Source organism: Trichechus manatus, unplaced genomic scaffold, assembly GCF_000243295.1.
Source record: "Trichechus manatus latirostris isolate Lorelei unplaced genomic scaffold, TriManLat1.0 scaffold00138, whole genome shotgun sequence".
Taxonomy (NCBI): domain Eukaryota; kingdom Metazoa; phylum Chordata; class Mammalia; order Sirenia; family Trichechidae; genus Trichechus; species Trichechus manatus.
The window spans coordinates 4,385,824-4,406,846 of NW_004444074.1; the positions used below are offsets into that span (position 1 = coordinate 4,385,824).

At 37.6% G+C, this 21,023-nt stretch overlaps 1 protein-coding gene across 1 annotated transcript in view; it reads right to left on the reverse strand.

Annotated features, from left to right (window-relative positions):
* The window catches only part of MYO1D (myosin ID), a 260,935-nt gene that overhangs the window by 152,324 nt on the left and 87,588 nt on the right, over window positions 1–21,023 (reverse strand). The window contains exons 2-6 of the mRNA XM_023739664.1: window positions 11,914–12,122; window positions 9,891–9,984; window positions 6,500–6,665; window positions 4,705–4,758; window positions 1,853–1,948 (exon numbers count right to left, since the gene is read on the reverse strand). Of these exons, the coding sequence (XP_023595432.1) occupies window positions 1,853–1,948; window positions 4,705–4,758; window positions 6,500–6,665; window positions 9,891–9,984; window positions 11,914–12,122 (619 nt within the window). The remainder of the gene's footprint in view (window positions 1–1,852; window positions 1,949–4,704; window positions 4,759–6,499; window positions 6,666–9,890; window positions 9,985–11,913; window positions 12,123–21,023) is intronic.

Here is a 21,023-nt window from a genome sequence, read left to right on the forward strand (position 1 = left end):
GTTGAAATGGGCCCACACAAGTCTCTGCAGGGGGAAAGGCGCTCAAAGTCTGTGGATCCCTTATGCCTGTGCCTAGGCAGAGGAGGTGTGCCTACCCTGGGTTCCTGGCTTAGTGGAGCCGGCAGTTTATTTTTTCCCTTGTTTGTTAATTTGTTCACTCTCCAAGGCTGGGAGAATGGCTCAGGGCGTGTGGCAGATCCTACTTCTGGCCCAGGGGATTCGCCAATTGCTGAAGCTGGTCCGGGACCCAGTGCAGAGCAGGGAGCAGGGAGGTAAACGGGAGAGAGGTTCTTCCCTAAGGGAGGTGTTTTTGTTCCGTGCTGTAGGCCGCAGGCAAGTACTTATCTTTCTCCGATTGAGGGCTGCTTCTCACTGGTTCTGGGTGGCCGAGTAGACTCTCTGGCAGGGTCTCTCCACGTGTGGAAGACGCGCCTCCCGAGCACTGCTGCTTGCCTGCCTCACTGCTCACCCAGGAGTTGCTCAGGCCTGAAGGGCTCAGGCTCTCGCCGGGTCGGGTCTGGCAGATCCTCGCTGCTTCCGAACCGTCTCTCCCTCCCCCTGCCACTCAGTCTGGTTCCTCAACTTTGCCTTAGATGTTCAGGGCTCCTAGACTGTCATATATAATTGAGTCACTTGTTTTTTCGGGTCTTTGTTGTAAGAGGGTCCGCCATCTTGGCCCCACCCCCCAGAAAATGTGATAGAAAAGAAGTGTCTCTAGTCACTGGTTTTGTAAGTATTAATTTTACAATCCTTCCTATATTACTGGCCTACTTCTCAGAAAGCTGGAGTGTTGCCCTCTATTGTTTTGTTTTCAGTGAATTTTCAGTCAAACATTTCCGCTCTCAGATGATTGTAAAAGTAAAATGCTGCTGCAACCTAAATCTCAAACAATAGAAAACTAATTCCAACAATCTAAATGTTTATTTCAATGCACAGCAATAAAAAGACAGCTAACCCAGTAACTCAGGAAAAATCAGCTTCAGGTGAATAATAAAAAGTAAAAAAGAAGCACTTGCACATCTTACAAAGTCTAGATGCTTTTCTTTTATAGTTTGTTTTCTTTTCCTCCTGACTACTAAAGTAATGCATTTTTACTATAGAAAAAAAAGAAAAAAAACCCCGAAAAGCAGAAGAACATAAACACCCATAATCGTGGTCATCCAAGAAACAAAGTTTTGGTGTATATCCCTCCATATCCTATTCTATGCATTTATGTACACTTCCCCCCATAAAAATAATATTGTAATTATTTTATAATCTACCGTCAACAAACTACTGTGCTTAGGGTTCATTGTAAAATGGCTAGCAGAAAATTAATTAGAAATAAAAGAGCAAAAATGTGTCTGCATGTGTATGCAAGCACTCACATGCGAATGGAAGAAATGGACAATTTTGAAAGCTAGATAGACAGGCTCCTGTTTTGAAAAATCAGTTATGAAGATTCATCGATATTTATTTTCAACCAAAGTGCTTTTTTATTATCTTTTGTCTTACCTATTTGCCTTTGGCCAAATTACATGGTATTTGCTTAGGAGGCAGATTTCCTAGTAATATCAATATTCTCATAGTGTCAAAATCAAAGAAGTAGGATTAGGATTAAAAGAAAACGTTGAACATAAGAAACTTCTTTCATGTCAAAGAGATAAAATATAGTAGTGGGATATTGTGCAAAGTTGTTGATTCAATAGTGTTTTGAATCTCTGTCCCTGACAGTTTGAATAACAAAAGAGAACAGGAGAGACAGCTGTTGAGACATTAATTTGCTTTAAAGAATCGATAATTATTTATGTCCCTTTTGGGTATTTGACTCTCTGATTCTATACTTGAGCAATCTTAAAGAAGATACTCTCACCTTTAATTGAGCTCCTCCACGGATATAGTTGTAAGATGAAAGGGATTTCTGGAGATGTAGAGAGTGCAGAAGCTGCTCTGAACCCCCTTGAAGTAGCTGAAAAATATTTAATTAAAAATAAACAGGCAAAGTATATACTACAATAAATAAATCAAATATTCTAACTTAGCAGTAAGCTAGCTTTTATTTATTTTCCAGGCTTACTTCATTTAAGTCCTCCTATTCCTAGCTTGGAGCCCTAGTGGCGCAGTGGTTAAGAGCTATGGTGAGCTACGGCTGCTAAACAAAAAGGTCAGCAGTTCTAATCCACTAGCCGCTCCTTGGAAACCCTGTGGGGCAGTTCTACTGTCCTATAGGGTCACTATGAGTCAGAATCGACTCAACGACAATGGGTTTGGTTTTTGGTTATTCCTAGCTTAAGGAGCCCTGGTGGCACAAGTGGTTAAGTGCTTAGCTGCTAACCAAAAGCTTGGCGGTTTGAATTCACCAGGAGCTCCATAGGAGAAAGATGTGGCAGTCTGCTTCTGTAAAGATTTACAGCCTTGGAAACCCTATAGAGCAGTTTTACTCTGTCCTACAGGGTCACTATGAGTGGGAACTGACTCGCGGCAATGGGTTTGGTTCTTTTGGTTTATTCCTAGCTTGAGTCCCTGGGTAGAACAAATGGTTAAGCACACTACTACTAGCCAAAAAGTTGGCAATTCAAACCCTCCAGAGGCAACTCAGAAGACAGGTTTCACAATCTGCCTCTGAAAGGTCACAACCTTGAAAACCTTATGGAACAGCTCAACTCTGCACACACAGGGTCTCCATAAATTGGAATCAACTCAATGGCAGCTAACAACAACAACCTTCTTGGCTCTGAAGAATTTTCACCTTGAAGGTAAATGGCTTTAATGTCATCAGTTATGGAGAATATTTATGCCACCGTGGAGGAAATTACTTACAGTCTCAGCTCACTCACAGCATAACTGGGATAAAATGTTCTTGCTTTTATTTTGGTCATTTGTAAAACAGGATCCTATGCTCTGTGGTGGTCACTTGCTTAAAAAAAATCCACTGCCATTGAGTCGATTCTGACTCATAGTGACTCTACAGGACAAAGCAGAAGTGCCCCATAAGGTTTCCAAGGCTGTAATCTTTTTGGAAGCCGACTGCCACATCTTTCGGTTGAAGGGTGGCTGGTGCGTTCAAACTGCCAACCTTTCGGTTAGCTGCCGAGCACTTAACCAATGCACAACCAGGGTTCCTTGTCACTTGCTTAGAGGTCTCATTAACCAGACAGAACGTAGTTATGTTTGAGAATTCAGAACAAACCAACATTGCCACAGAAGCAAGGCGTCGGCAGACAGTCATATGCTGAATCACTCTGGAAACAAATAGCTTTTCTTCATTAATCTATGTATCTCAGGTAAGTAGGACAATTGAATAACTACGACCGTAGTGTTAGATAAAGAAAAACTTTAACGCCTTCATCAAAGCGGGAAAACACTAAGAAAAAGTTATAGGTTCTTGAAATAAGCAGAATTCTTTTATATGTAACTGATACAGTCGGATAACATAATGAGAGAGAAATAATTCATTCAAAACATGGGTAATTGTCAACAAAAACACAAATAAAATACTGATAGCCCTTTTATATGGAGTATGCTTTTGGAAGGCACTGCGTTTAAATTTTCTATATTAAACTGTATGCTTTGGATTAATTTTAAGGACAATTAGATTTTTTACATTGATTTTTTTCCCAAATATACCAGAAATTATATATACAAATGAGTAGTTGTTGTATATTGTTGAGTCGATTTTGACTCATACAGACCCCATGTGAAAGAGTAGAATTGCCTCATAGGGTTTTCTAGGCTGTAATCTTTACCTGAGCAGATCACCAGGTCTTTCTCCCTTGGAGCTGTGGGGTGGGTTTGAACTGTCAACCTTTCAGTTAGCAGCCAAGTGCTTAACCGTTGCACATTAAAACAGTTACCTAGAAGTAATTAAACTTAACTGAATTGAATCAAAATTGTACTGTCACTGTTCAAATATTTTTAAGTGCTCTTTTGGAATCACCTTTAGAGATACTTTACCAATAGAAATCAATTTCATTATAGTTTTAATTTTTAAAAATCCAAAACACTATTGCTTAGTTTGATCACTCATATTATTTATTAGCCTAGGTTTATATTCCTTTGGGCTTTAAAACATTATAATAATGTATTAAACTTGCCTTCTGTGAGCAAAGACTTGCCAACAGGAGGGCTGTTGAAAAAACTGTGTCTTAGACTCTAAAAGCTCTCCCAAAAGAGGTATCCAAACACTGGTTTTCAAAGCAATCACAGCTTTGATGGGATAAAGAAGACGATTCTCATTTGAATGTATAAATCCTGGTATTTTTTTTTTTTTAGTAATAATATTGCTTTATAGTCTCTACTAAGCAAATTAAGCTGAGTTTGTATTCCCATCTCTGAAGCTCCCAAATAGGAGACAACAGCTTCAATTCAGAATATAACCAAATTAATTTAACATATTCAGAATTTACCATTTCAAAAGCTTTCACAGTCATTAAACTCTTATCTACATTTCAAGAAAATGAAGGTGATGCTCAACCAAGGCAGTCATTCGGCTGAACACCTGCCAGCTCTTTATAATAGTTGAGCTCTTCAAATCTCTGAAGAAGCACATGGGGTAGAGTGTGTGTGTGTGTGTGTGTGTGTGTGTGTGAGCGTCTGCATGGGTGTGTATGTGTAGATGTGTTGTGAGGTCAATGGAGGTAAGGAGGCAGGGCCTAATTTAAAAATATCCATTTCCTGTACAATTGAGCAAACAATCAATTATCTTCACGACAGGAGATTACTAACCTGGTAGAAAGAATGAAAGCTTCTTTCTCCAGGCTGTTGTACAATCACTCGAGACTAAGGGAAAAAAATGCATTAAAATGGTTAATCTGAAAATGTGCACCTAAAATAGAATAGAAGTCACTTTCTCAGAGAATCCTCTATCTACACCACATTTAAATGTCCTAAAGGCCCCATGGATAGTACCCATCTAAGACTAGGTCTTCTCTATGGGGTTTTCTGCAGTTTTTTATACTGTTTAAAATAGAGGTTCCTAAACTTTCTGAATAATGAAACTAGGTTTTTTTTTTTTTTTTTTTTTAACTTGGAGGCTAAATATGGAGTTTTCTTGTGGGGGGGGGTTGGAAGTGGGGAGAATATGAAGGAATGTTTAGAGAGGAATATTCTCAACATTCCTTTCTTTTTCAAGGTCTGCTGGCATTTCAAAGAGCAACGCCTTATATCCTGTAATAAAATCAGTTGAGCAACATTAGCCCACAGGGACCCCTGCCTTAAATAATTCCAAAAACACTGCCATTAAGAGAGCTCAAAGTGTATGTTCAAAGGGATCCTTTTGATTGAATGTATACATATATATATATATATATATAAAGTGGAGCCACAAAACACTTTAGGAAAAAAAGACTGATAATACCTGGCATTTCCTGTCCTTTTTCAGCTGACTAATAAAATCCTTATGTCCTCAACAGTTTTACTGTGGCTTAACAAACAAAAATAAAGACTACACTACGTTACACTGCAATAAAGGCTGGAATGACGTGATTGGGATGGGAAGCCCTATTAACTGAGAAGGGATGTCAGTTTAGTTCTAAGTACAATTCCAGATGGAGACTTAACTTTGCTTTTTTTTTAAATTGCACTTTAGATGAAGGTTTACAGAACAAACAGTTTCTCATTAAACAGTTAGTATACATATATTGTTTGATGACAGTGGTTAACAACCCCACAACATGTCAACACTGTCCCTTCTCAACTTGGGTTCCCTATTACCAGCTTTCCTGTCCCCTCCTGCCTTCTAGTCCTTGTCCCTGGACTGTTGTACCCCATTTAGTCTCGTTTTGTTTTATGGGGCTGTCTAATCTTTGGCTGAACAGTGAACCAAGGAAACTTAACTTTGTAAAGCCCAGTCATAACTGTAAAAAGCAGGTGAATGAGCTCTATGAGCTCTCTTGCAGTCAGGTCCAGTGACAATCAAGACTAGTTAGGACACACCCTCTGGCAGTCACGAGAGGAAAATTTTAATTGGGATCTTCTAGAAATCTGGCCTAGCATCCACATAGGCAGATAAAAACATATTCTCCGTTTTCACTAACCAAATACAGCATACTTCACAAGTAGGCTGTAAGATCACAAAATACATCTATGATGCTATAGGTAAGCAATGAGCAAACAGAAACTAAAAGAAAATGAGACTTCACATTAATTAAGACAAAAAATATGGAAGATGCTAATGTATAAAAAGAGTAGAACTGATTAGGCTTAGATGGGTTTTTGGTTAAACCTTATCCAGAAGTTGGCATACACTCACACACCACACCTATCCCCCAAAACACACATATATACACACCTAAATCCTTATCTACAAAGTTCATAACCTTTTCCAATTTGATATTGTAAGTGCTAATTAGAGAATACAAAAAGAGAAAATCTTATAACAGAAAACTAACTGAGGAACAGGAAGGGAGGGAGCAGAGTATTAAAAGCTACTTTAAAACAATAAAAAATTCTATAAGTATATTCAATTTTTTTAACATTCAGAATTTATGAACATTACTCTCAGAAATTAAGTAAAATTTACCTTCTCCAATAAGTAGTTATTGATATGTCCGCCAATTGGGTCCCCCTTGAAATCAAAGTTGATATCCATATATTTTCCGAACCTGCTTGAGTTATCATTACGGTTGGTTTTGGCATTTCCAAAAGCTTCCAAGACACAGTTGGACTTAAGCAACATATTCTTCACTCTTTAACATAGGTAAATGCAAGTCATTATACAAAGGTTTAGCGATTAGGCATTTTAAAAAACTAGATTTAGTTAAAACACATGCAAATATTTATTCAAAGATGCTGACCGTAGCACTGTTTGCAATATCAAAAAATCACAAACAACTTAAATGTCCACCAGTAGGGATGGATAAAAATAAATTTTTGTTTCTCAATATAAAATGAAATACCATACAAGTGCTACAAAGAATGAGGCACATCAATACACATTGAAATAAAATGATATGCACGATATAGTAATGAATGAAAAATCAAGTTGCAAAATAATACATATGGCAGGATCCTTGTGAGTATGTGTGCATGTGTGTGCATGTGCACATGTGTTAGTAAATGCTTAAAAATCTGGAGGGAACGGCATACCTTACTATAGTAATCTAGGCAGGAGGTTGATGAGGTAGGCAGAGTGGATTTCAGGGGACTTTTGTCTTCAGCATAATTCTGTAATTTTTTACTTTTCCTTTAAATGAAGATGTTTTATTTCCATAAAGAAAAAACTTTAAAAGATACATTTTGCGGAAAAAAAAAGAATGGGTGATACAGAAAATGAAAGTCTCCAGTCAAATCCTAATTTTTAAAAGGCCCCATGGAATAATTAATTTTATTGCACTAAGTTATACATCATAAATTTGGTGTTTACTAATTCGGAAATTGTTTATTATCTTGTCAGAAGCTATATGGAATCTCTCCGTTGTATCAGTTACTTATTTCATTACTTTATTCAACAAATGCTAACTTTCTGCACAGCAATCTCTCCCGGTGGATACATTTTAATTTCATGCTAGTCCTATGCCTTTATTTTTATTTCATTGAAAAAAATTCCTCTTACATATACAAATTTCTCTTACATATAAATTCTTTCACAGATCTATAGAAATAACTTTGGCCATAGAAATAACCTGATGCAGCCGATCCACTGTTACTCCCATTACTACTGCAAGTGACCACATGACCTATCTCCTTATAAATGAAAGCATCCTTTTAAAACATGGGGAAAAACTGCTTGCTTATGTGAAATGAGAACTACATATGGTAAATAAAGGAAAAACCCAAAAAACCCACTGCCATCGAGTCCATTCCAACTCTTAGCGACCCTATAGGACAGAGCAGAACTGCACCATAGGGTTTCGAAGGCTGTAAATCATTTACTGAAGCAGATTGCCACATCTTTCTCCTGTGAAGTGGCTGGTGGGTTCAAACCACTGATCTTTCAGTTAGCAGCCTAGAGCTTTAACCACTGCTCCACCAGGGCTCCTTAAATAAAGGAAACTGTCTATGAAACTGGTGGATACGTTTTTGAGAGACTGATAAATTCACATATGCCTTATTCTTTACTATGCCAACTGAATTTAGAAATAAAAATAATTCAGTTCTCAGCTAGTTACTCTCCTGAAACTCCTGAGGGAATTAAGAAAGATTACTAATATCCTTGTCCTTGTCAAATCAGATGGCAAAGTCAGAATCAGAAATAAGGATGTCACAATTAAGAAAAACATCTCTATTGACATAAAGAAGTTAATTAAAAAAATGTTCTGCATCCCACTTTGGTAAGTCGCGTCTGGGGTCTTAAAAGCTAGCAAGTGGCCGTCTAAGATGCATCAACTGGTCCCAACCCACCTGGAGTAAAGAAGAGTGAAGAACACAAAGACACAAGGAAAATATTAGCTTAAGAGGCAAAAGGGGCCACATAAACCAGAGACTTCATCAGCCTGAGACCAGAAGAACTAGATGGTGCCCGGCTACCACCAATGACTGCCCTGACAGGGAACACAAGAGAGAGTCCCTGACAGTGCAGGAGAAAAGTAGGATGCAGAACTCAAATTCTAGTAAAAAGACCAGACTTAATGGTCTGACTGAGACTAAAGGAACCCCAGAAGACATGGCCCCTGGACTCTCTGTTAACCCAGAACTAAAACCATGCCTGAAGCCAACTCTCCAGACAAAGAATATACTGGACTATAAGATGTAAAATGATACTCTTGAAGAGTGTGCTTCTCAGTTCAAGTAGATACACAAGACTAAATGAGTCGCTCCTGTCCGGAGGTGAGATGAGAAGGCAGAAAGGGATAGAAGCTGGTTGAAAGAACATGGGAAATCTAGTGTGGAAAGGATGAATGTGCGGTCACATTATAGGGAGAGCAACTAGGTCATATAATAAGGTGTGTATAAATTTTTGTACAAGAAACTAACTTGAGCTGCAAACTTTCACCTAAAGCACAATAAAAAAAGAAAAGAAAAGCGCCTCTACTGACCTAGCAATCCAGCCCAATTGTGATGAAAAGACAAAAGCCCATACAGGGGAGTCTAATCTAAATCCTCCTTCTTTCCTATCAATCCAGTATCCTTAATTTCATGTTCACAAAATTGAAGGCTGTGACGGGCATATGAGGTGTGACTCTTCACTAATGCAATACTTAAAAACAACAGCAAAAAGACACACCAGAATTTATACTGTACATTCAAATGTATTGATCTTTGAAATCCACTTTGGACAGCTTTGTACTTTTTTCTTCAAAAAGTCTACACCACATAAAGAAGTCAGTCATGTTACTTTCTAGCCACATTTCTTTTTTCTTAATCCATTCATTTCTTACACATTTATTAAGCAAATACTATGTGCTAAATGCTAGGTCCCAGACAGTACAGACCAGCTTTATTACCCATCCTGCTGTGAACGGCAGCACAGCCTGGCATGAAACACTTTTAGAAAATACAGTCTTGTTTAGAACCTCTAATATCAGTGGGTTCTGTTACAACAATGATGGGAAGGCATGGATCTGCCTTCCAGAGCCCCTCTTCATTCTAGGGAACCTGGGGCTCCTCAGAACACAGTTTCTTAGAAAACAACAATGCACCTGTTAGAGTTTGAACAATAATACCTGCCAGTGCAAATTACAACATCTTTGCTGACCACAGGTAAGGCAGCAGTTATAAACTAGAATGGGGACACTATCATTTGTTTCAGAGTAATTAAAAAAAAAAATTAGGTAAAGCTTACCATAGTAGTATTTTTCTATTAAAAACAAATATAGAAACAGATAAACTGATAAAAATAAAAGTATGGACACAGTTCAAAGTAGTTAATCATCAATAAATGCTTGCTACATCTGAGAGTTTAGACCTAGCCATGTCTGCAGAGAAAATGAAGCCCCACTCAGAATGTCTCTCCATTATTCAATTGCTCTTACCTTTCAACCTCCGCTCTCTGACTGGGGTTGGTGATGGCCGCAATATACTGCATAATGTACTTACTGGCTTCAGTTTTGCCAGCTCCACTTTCCCCTGGCGGAAAAATTGTGCAGCATTTAACATAATAATTTAAACCATGAGGAAACTAACTTTTAAGAGACTAAGATTTTGATGTTACTCATTTAAAGTCCCTTCTGTTGCACTGCTTCATTTTTTACTTTTTTTGAGTTATTTCATCCTGTCTTGATATGGTTGGTTCTAACAGATTTGAAAAACATAAAACTATTGTAGAAATAAAAGACTGTACACTACAAACCAAGATTACTTATCTTATGGTGTAAAATGTGATAAACTAATTCCTTAGACTAAAATCTTGCATTTGGTAGTGACTCCTCTAATTCAGGCAGAGAAGAAACAAGCTAGTAATTCAGATAGTGGCCACAGTTAAATTCATATAGTCTTACTGTCAGTAGCAGAATTTTTTTTTAGACTTAAAAGAGAAGAAATATACTTATTTTCCAGAAAATTAGAGTAATTTTAGTGAAAAAACAAAACAGCAAGCTCTGGACATATAGCATCACAGACAAAACAACAATTGGCATAACTGGGGGGTGGGAGGGAGTAGGGATCAATTTAGAAGCATCTACAAAATATTTTAAATGTTTATACCTTCTGACCAGAAACTCCAACTGTAGAAATTTATCCTATGGAAATACTAAAAAATACTAATATAACCTAATAATAGTAATGATGATCTGCAAAGATTTTAGAGTATTTCTCCAGACTATATGTTATAGCTAAAATTTGGAAATAATATGCCCATCAATAGGCAGTTGGGTAAACAAATTATGACAACTATTCGATGGAATATTACATAACTGTTAAAAAGAATGCACTAATTCCATAAGCACTCTAATGAAAAAAAATCCATTATATATAGTTTAATGGAAAAACAAGTTACATAACAGTAATATAATTCTGTAATATAATTATATACTTAAAATCATCCGTAATGTGACTACATGTTTGTGTGTAGAGGAAATGCATAAAAGGATAAACACTAAACTGTTACCAGTTGTTACGGCTGGAATTTGGGGGAAAGCAAGGTATTCAAGGAGAAGAGATTTTTCATTTTTACTTTTATACACTTACACATTTTTTTTTAAACTACTAGGCAATATTGCTTTTGTAATTTTTTTCTTAAACAAAATATAATCCTAGGATATAATTCTCTAACTCCAACATCAAGTTACCTAATGTCTCTGACCCTTAATTTCTCATCTATAAAGCAGGAAAACAACCGTTCTACTTTCCACTCAGAGTTGTTTCGATAACCAGAGTGATATAATGACCATAAAAGTATTTTCAAAAGAATAAAATCAGTAATGCAAATTTGAAGTATTATTAGCACCAAAAGACTGTTTTCTTGTCCCCATGTCACTACACGAGATTCCTTGAAGGGCTCAACTATAGGCAGATAGATAGTTCAGGCCCACTTCTCAGCCATATGGGGTCTGTGGGCTATCTCCCTCCTCACTGGGCTTTAAAGCTCCCGCACCAGCCCTGAAAGCCTGTTTCTGGCCCTGACGCCTCTGAATACTCCTCAATTCTAGCTCCTATTCACTCATTTGACTTTGAGTACATTCTTCATTTTTAGTACCTCAGAATTTCATTTTCTTGGTTCCATCCTATTATTATTTAAAATAACTTTTATTACACTTTATCCAGTACTTTTATGAGTTTAGAATGGGAGGAAGCATTTCCTATGTCAACTCAGTCTACAATCTTGACCAGAAGTGTACCATCCAAGGGCAATATGTATTTGTAAATGAACCAAGCCAGAAGACGATCACAAATGATAAAAAGAATTTGGTATTTAGTGTTCATTACATTTTTTTCTCCTATAAAATTGCTTAAGTTTCTAACTTAAAAAAAAAAATTTACTCAGTAGCTTGGGTCCCTGAGTACTGAATAAGTTCACTACATTCTGACCTTGGAAGCACGGGAGAACCACTCAAATACCTGATATCACAATACATGTGTCTTTTGATCGCCTTTTCATAGCCTTGTAAGCAGCATCAGCAATGGCAAAGAGGTGAGGAGGTCTCTCATACAGCTCGCGTCCTTTATACTGCTCAATTGTGTCTCTCCCATAGATGTTCAACAACTTGTAAGGATTCACAGAAACAACGACTTCTCCAATGAATGTGTAGATGCGTCCTTTTTCAAATCTGTACAGATGCAAAAGAAAAGCAAGAACGAGCTATGGTTACAGAGAAATGCTGTTTCTTTCCTATGAGTCCCTTATGCCCAAGCATGTCCAAATATCCCAGGAACAATTTCTGAACTGGCATTTCATTGGATCTCAGTTTATTTCTGAAGTTAATGCTTACGGCCGTGCCCTTTGAGATGCTGTTGGTAAAAAAGACCAGTAAAGGTTAAAAGCCAGGAAAAAAGGAAGGAGGATGGATTTAACTAGTTGGAGGCAGGGAATTTCCTGTTTCAAAATAGAGAAGGGTAAGAAGGGGGAAAAAATTAAACTAGCGCAAGGAGCTCTAGCAGGAAAAACAGGAGTTAAAGCAGGTCTTGAAATCCACGTAGTCAGATTTTCAATGATAAAGAGGATTGTCCACATACATTTATTTTTCCTCCCTTGAAACTCCATTAAAATGTCAGTAAAGAATAAAAATCAGTAAAATCCATAACAGTAGTGACTTGGAGAAGAGACTCTTCTGGTATAGATCAAATTCATTTTTTAATGACAGTGTAATATTCCATGGTACAAACATACCATGATTTATTCAACATTCCCCTTCCCGCCTGTTATTATAACAATATGCAACAAACATTCTTGACACATAATCTTACAAACCAGTGCCTTTCTATAATGGGACAGCTGGTTAAAAAGTATGTGCATTTTTAAAAGTATATATAATAAGATCCCATTTCCCCTCATAAAACAAAGGCTAAAAACCCATCCCATATATGTATTTGTACGTATATCTGTATACCAATATCACATAAGTATGGAAAATATGGAAGAAGACATGCTATGTTTTATATATCCTTTAATACATACAGTGGAGTGGCTTGAATGGAGGGAAATGAGGAGAGGCAATGTGGGCAGTCGGGAGGAGGGCCAGAGGAACAACAATAAAATAAGCAAACAAATAAAACCCAGCATGTTTGATATGACTGCATTTGTGCAAAATTATGCCTGTATATTTATAAGGAAAAAATGGAACTAAAAATTTTTAAAAATCCATACATGCCCATACTCTTTACACAGTAGCCCACGCATATAAACATATGTGAACCAGAGCTAGGCCAATACCCAAATGAACTTTTCTACACAAGTGGTTGCCAGCAACACACTCCACCTTCTGAGGGGCACAGATGGACATATATCGCACGTCCAAGAGCTGAACGATGACGAGTGCCAGGACAGAAGCAAAACGCAGGTCCACAGGCAGCTGCCATGTCTCTGAACACACCTGCTGTCTGCACAGTGGGGCAGGGGAAATAACTTAAGCATCTGGGACCAAAAAGCAAGAACCTTAAACTTCCTTTAAGCTGGAATGAGGGTAGTCGACTACAATTAGGGATGGAAATAAGCAGATGCTGATAATGTCAACAATAAATTAAAACCAAGATTTTTATCAAGTAGTCAGTCTGTATTTAAATAAGAGTTATTAACCAAGGTAAAGTTTTCCTGCATTTTTCTATTGTGGTTTTCTTATGTATCTTCCCCATTGCTAGAAAGCAGGCTTACATTGTAGCTAAAAGCAGTGACCTCAGAGTCTTTGACATTTAAGTCTTAATGCTCACACTGTAAACTCAAAAGTATTGAGATCTTGTGAAAGTTACTTAACTTCCATGTGTTTTAGCTTCTTCATCTGTAAAATGATGATAATTATACTCCTCTATACTCCTGGCATTGAGTAAGTGCTTTAAAAAAACATAATTAATCTTATGCTTCCAGTTATATTATGCATGAAGGAGATTTTTAATAAATGCTTTTATTTTTATTAACATTGCTACTTAAGTTATAGCAATACCTACATGTGAGAAATGCATTCAATGATCATAATTTTGTTCCCTGTCAGCTGTCAATCAACTACAAGTCACAACCACACAACTACAAGTTAGAACTCATTTTAGAAGACTCACAAAAATAATAAAAAGCTAAGCTTCACTATCCAAGCCTTTCCAACTAACCCTGCAAATTTGCAGGACATGCTAAATCTTCAAGGATAAGAATCAAAGTACAAGATTATTTAGTTTTAAAAATTACTGTCCAAACATGGGAGAAAAAAAAAAAAAGGAGAAGGAGGAACAGAAGGATGTTAGAAAAAAGATTATCTCATGATCCTGGAACTCTGTGACTAACAGACAGAGCAAATAATTTACGAGATTAGAATGTGTAAGATTCCAGGTGTGTCCAATCATGTCCTTTCTTTCTCACTGGCTAATGTCCAGAGCCACTAATAGATCATTCTTCTCTGAAATTCTATTTTATTTTAAATAAAATAGTTTATCAGAGCCTCTAGGTGCCATGTTTGTAAAACATCATTAAAATACATATATAAAATCATCAAGTATATAACTATTAACTTGATATATGGTAGCAAAAGTGCAACAAAGTACAATATTAAATACACTGCTTTGGCAATTTATACAACATTAGAAGCTGCTCTCAGTTTGGTTACCAAATATGAAACATTCAGTTTGGTTAAGTCTTAAAATCACCACTAGATGGTGCCTAGTATACACGTAACACCAACCCAAGATTTCAATTTTCTTTGGAATGCCTTAGGGTATGAAGTATGCACCAAGGTAATGTACTCACCTGCTTGGTCTGCCTCCAGGAGGAGCGGCAGTAATTATCCCAGATGACAAATAGGGTGATAACGACAAGAGAACCAAGGAAGGAGTTTCTATGACTCTGTGTACAAACCTTTTATGACAAACTTTTTATAATTCATTCTTCAAATATGTCTGCTTTGTGCCAGACACGGTACCTGACCCCGTGAATTAAAAAAAGAAAAAAGAACAGGGAAGTACTATAAATAAATAATAACAATATGGTACAATCAAACCTGTAAAAACTGGCTGCTGTCGAGTCGATTCTGACTCATAGCAACCCTATAGGATAGAGAAGAACTACCCCATAGGGTTTCCAAGGAACAGCTGGTGGATTTGAACTCCCGACCTTTTGGTCAGCAGCCAAATGCTTAACCACTGAACCACCAGGGCCCCATGGTAAGATAATACAAGTATGTACTGTGGTGGCAAAGATGATCACAACAAACTCCTTTCACTGAGGAACCCTAAAGAGTAATATACAAACTCCATAGCCAGGCACACAAGCTCTTTTGTGTTCTGGCCTCCACACTTCACTTAACTCTCCTGTGACTATCGATAACACCTCACCCCCCAACACACACACACACTCTCTCTTTCTCTCCACCCTCCTCCCTCTTTCTCACATTAATGAGCTATATACAGTTCGCAAGGGTACCAGGGTACCATGCCTTCATAGTTTTACCCATGGAGTTTGTTCTGTGTAGAATACGCTTTCCCCAGTCTTTTCTTCCCCCATCAGCTTGGCAGATTCTTACTCATTCTTCAAAAGCCTTGGCAGCAGCTCCTCTATGAAGCTTTTCTTGATACACCATCTCCAATACCAGTATTAAGAGCTTTGCTCTGTTGAGGGTTTTTTTTTTTTTCTTTTAGAACTTCCCAAATGCTTAAAACGGCCTCACAGCAATTGATTTTTTTAAAGTTAATGTTTAAAAGAAGTTTAAACATACTTATTGAAAGGGTCCAGATATTTTTGTTGATTTCTGAGTGAAATAAAGAGGTTTTAAGAAGTTCTGAGTTTATGAGTAGCAATGTAGAAGATATAAAGGTAAAGACTTTGAAGAATAGTCCTTTGAAAATGAATTCTGAAACACTTTTTTTTTTTTTTTTTAAAAAAGTAGCTTCATTGATTTGCACATGCCACTTGTATGAAAAACCACAGGTATGCAGCTCCCTTCAGATCAGTCATGAAGTGCAGCTCTACCTTACAAAGAAGTGTAAGAAGTGTGGTGCAGGGGACATAAGCCAACACACGTGAAATGATACTTAAGATAATTAAGTGCTAGCTGTGGGCTAACATGAGCTTAAGAATGAAGGGAGAACCCAGAGCAGAAGGCTTTTGCTGTGGAATGTCAGGAAACAGCTGGAGAAGTAGGATGGAGCTTGATTTGATATGATATGATATGATATAATACGATATTCTTTGATAGCCAGGCTGAGAAGTTTAAGCTTGATGTGGCTAAAAACAAGGAACCAGGGAAGACTTCTCTAGCTAAATAGATCAATAGGGCCCTTAATGAGAAGAGTGACTGTAGACATAAGGGAAAGGGAAATCAGAGTTATTTCAAAGGGAAACTGGAGAGAATTTGAAAAAGTGAACATGAAGAATGAAAATATATCTGAGCTGGGGAGAAGAGAAAAAGGAATCCATTTAGGATGATGAGATTTCAAATGCACACTTAAGGCTTCTAAAGTTAGTTTTATCCACTAACAGAATCCAGTGTGATCTTTAGCTGACTTCTTAAAGTACCAACTGATTTCTAAAAATCAATTGTAATTAGCAGGAAAATCCTCTGTGAATAGTCTACTATGTACTTAATAAAATCTTTATCATGAATAAATATTGCTCCTTTGTTTCACGAGAAGCCTACTCTTTCTCAACAGATGTTGCTTAAACTAATCGCACTGATTTGGCCTGTTTTCCTCCCCTTTTCAATGCAAATGAAGTCTTAAATTGCCATAAGCATTCATATTTCTCAGGAGACGTGTTTACCTACACATGTTGCTGTCATATTTTGCCTTCCATTATCTCCTCAACCAGCTCCAATCTGGGTTCCACTCCTGCAAGTCAGTAAATCATGATCAAGCTTTCCAAAGTAAGTTCCTAATGAAATTGCTAAATTCGCTGGTTGATTTTCTGTCCTCATCTTACTTGGCTTCTCAGCAGCATTCGATACTGACTCCCATTTCCTCAGTACGCTCTTCTCTTGGCTTCTGTGAAGCCATATTCTCTGGGTTTTCCTCCTATTTCTCTAGCTTTCCTTTGTCTGTTTCTTTTACTGGTTCCTCCTTTTCTACTGATCTCTAAACATTCAAGTTCTCTAGGATTGGATCTAGGATCAACTTCAAATACCATTCAAGGGACTCCCATTTAAGGAGAATAGAGTAACAAATATCGTAGCCCTGTTCTACCTTCTGAAAATCAACAATGAGAACAACAGCAACAGCAACAAGACAGAAATCATCAGTTATGAAACAAAGAAGTAGCCACAACTCTGACCCACAATCTCTGAAAAAAGGGTTGCCAAATGCTATGGAAACTAGGCATAGTTGAGGGTTGCTCAAGGTGAACATACGCCTCTGTAGTTCTTGGGCAGTGGAGCAGAGTTCTCCAAAAGTAGGTTGAAGTTCTTGAGTGGCTAAACCAGTAACTTTTTGCTAAGAATGGCAGGGTCTTGGTATGCAGGTGATTGTGGAACAAACCAAGTCACATTTGACAATCCTGAGTAGCTGAAAGGTGGGACTAAATGAAGAAATGGGCAGAAATTATATTTTTGCAAGAAGTGGGTAGTCAGAGTGGTGAGGTGAAAAGAAAAAGCAGGTGTAACTGTTCTGCAGCACTGATTCTGATAAATGACAAGAGGTAATGCTGAATCACCTCCCAGAAGTCTCATGCAGACAGAGGGGGCTTCCTTATTGATCAGGCAAACTTCTTGCCACTCCAGGGCTGAGTGTTGGTGAGAAAGGGTTTAGAAGTAACAGGACACAAACTCAGTGGTCTACTGGCTCTTCTGCACATTATCTTTCAACAACTAATGAACCCAGAATGATGGCACCTACTCAAAGATGAAACTAATGAACCAAAATGGGGCCCATGATAAGATGTTACAAGAAAAAAGTAGGCAAGGAACATGATAGACAAAAGGCAGATCAAGGATACACACACACACGTCATGAAGTAGAAAAATTACAGAAAAATATTTCTGCATGAAAACGAAGAATGCAAAGAAAATATAGCCCTCCGAAACAAAAGATCAAAGAAGACATAATTTTAAAAGAGAAATAATTTTTAAGATGCTTAAAAAAAAAAGGAAATTAGAAGCTGTAAGAGCTCAAGAAAAAAATGAAATGGAAAAATAAAACACCACAAAAAGGAAGGTCTCATTAGCAGACATAAAAAGGGGAATGGACATAAAAAGGGGAAACAAGCAGGAACAAGAAGAAAAGGCAGAGAAAATTAAGCCAGATGCAATGGAAAAACAAAGTTATAATAAGGTAGAAGGAAAAAAAATTATAGAAGTGGAAGATAATGGAGATCACCGATAACTGATATCACTGAAGACTTTAGTTTATGATAAAGGTGATGTTTCAAAACAGTAAATAAATATATCAACAGTAAATCTCAATAAATGGTGTTAGAAGACAGGCGACCACATCATAGCTCATTAGCTACATCAAAATAAATTCTTTGAAAATATCTCAATCTCACTCACAAATAAAGAAATGCAAATCAAATGAATTAGAAGATACAATTTTTCACCTATAGATCGAAAGTTTTGAGAGTGAACAGTGTTAGCAAAAATACAAAGCCACACCCTGAAACTACTGCCCTGAGATAATCTTTAAACCTGAAACCAAAAGTATTCCCTGAAGTTATCTTGAAACTGAACAACACGTTAGCTTAACTAGTAAAAAAATTCTGCCTTGGGCATTATGAGCTCTGTATGGGATCCTATGAGTAGGAATCGACTCAGTGGCAACAGGTTTTGGTTTATATGGGATCAAACTGACAGCAGCAACTTGAAAGATTAGATAGGAACCTTATGGGGCAGCGAGTTTATGTTAATGAGGGAGGAATAACTCAGAAAAGGAGGGTGAGAACGGTTGCACGACTTGAAGAAAATAATGTCACTAAATTGTACATGTAAAAACTAATGAATTGGTGTATGTTTTGCTGTGTATATTTGCAACAACAAACTAAATAAAACTTAGGAAAAACAATACGAAGCCACAGATATCTTCCTCATATGGCATCCTAATTGGCCTATTCATACCATTCATGATCACCTCACAATCTGTTCTCTCTACTGCAGCAATTAGGGCCTTAAAATATAAATCTTACTGCTCATTCCTAGCTTTAAATCTTTTCAATGGGAAGCCTCAATCTCAAACCAATCTCGTCTCAAGCCACCTATTCCTGACTTGCTGGGTAATCTGGCAGGTAACTTACCAAGTTCTCTCCCCATCTAAATTTCCCCACTCTTCACACTCCTCCCCGTGATCCCAGCACCTGTTTGTTTCCTTTATAGTAGTTATTACAAGTAAATTTTTGTTTACTTGTTTTATTGTCTGTCTTTGGGGGAGTAGAAACAATATCTATCTTGTTCATTGTCTCTTCCGTATGCAACACAGGGCCTGGCATTTAGCAGCTGGTTAAATATTTAATGAATTTAAAAAAAAAAAAGGAATAAATGAGTTCTTTAACCCACCTCTCCTCTCTCAGAAAATGGTTTTGTTTTCTACTTCATAGAGAAAATTAAGGCTACCAGGTTTGAAAAGCCTTAAATCACCTGTCATCATTATCACCTTTTCTATCTATGGAATTAGTTTCACTTCTTTTTTTACAGAGACCCTTATGACTTTTAAAAATGAAGGCAGTGGGGGAGGGATCAAATACAGCAAGATGTCACCTAGTTTTTATAAAATGAGGCATATTCCCATATTCTGACAGAAAACAGTCCTCCTTTCCCTTCACAAAGCAATTTCACATAATCTAGAAACAAACAGCAATTTTTATTCCAAAAAGACATAATTAAATGGTACCCACTCCTATTCTAGGAGCCCTGGTGGTGCAGTGGTTAAGCACTCAGCTGCTAAGCGAAAGGTCGGCGGTTCAAACCCACCAGCTGCTCTGTGGGAGGGAGAAAGATGTGGCAGTCTGCTTACATAAAGATTTACAGCCTTGGAAACCCTATGAGGCAGTTCTACTCTGTCCTATAAGGTCACTAGGAATCGGAATCGACTATGGCAACAGGTTTGGTTTCTTTGGTTTTTACTCCTATACGTCTTTTTCTCTGCCTTAAAACCCAACCTCTGAGACAGGTTTTCCTCATTGTTGGAGAAGGAAGTTGCAATATACGTGGGGTTGGATTGGAATTAGAGGGATTACTACAAACTCATGGAATATGAGGGATGGGGTAGAGGGAGGGAGGAACAGAGATATCTATGTATGTGTGCACGTACATGTTTCCTAGCTCTGTCCGCTGAGAGAGCCTGGAAGCAACGATAGCCAGATAGTGGCTGGTAAATACCATTCTTCTTAACTAAAGGGAACCAGGACTCCTTGGAGGAAAGCTGATTCCAGGGCTAGGTCAAGGAAAGTACAGGATTAGCCCAGAAAATCTTGCTGAACCAGAAAGTAAAGTATTCAAAGAATGGCAGAGATACTGACTGCGCTCCCACTGACCAAATGTGGGACCATATGAGCATTAAAATAAAGAATGTAGCACAGATTTTAATCCATTGAATAAAGTATGAATCTATGACTCCATACTAATATAAATGAAGAAATAAATAATTAAGGGAGAAGGAAAAGACTTACTGGATCCATTGAGACCTAGTGAACCCCCAAATCTATTGCCTGGAAACAATTTTTTTTTTTTAATTGTACTTTAGATGAAGGTTTACAGAACAAACTAGCTTCTCTTTAAACAGTTAGTACACAGATTGTTTTATGATGTTGGTTAACAACCCCACGTCATGTCAACACTCTTCTTTCTTGACCTTAGTTTCCCTATTACCAGCTTTCCTGTGCCCTCCTGCCTTCTAGTCCTTGCCCCTGGGCTGGTGTACCATTTAGTCTCGTCTTGTCTTACGGGTCTGTCTAATCTTTGGCTAAAAGGTGAATCTCAGGAGTGACTTCATTACTGAGCTAAAAGGGTGTCCGGGGGCCATCCTCTTGGGGTTTCTCCAGTATCTGTCAGGCCAGTAAATCTGGTCTTTTTTTGTGAGTTAGTATTTTGTTCTACATTTTTCTCCAGCTCTGTCGG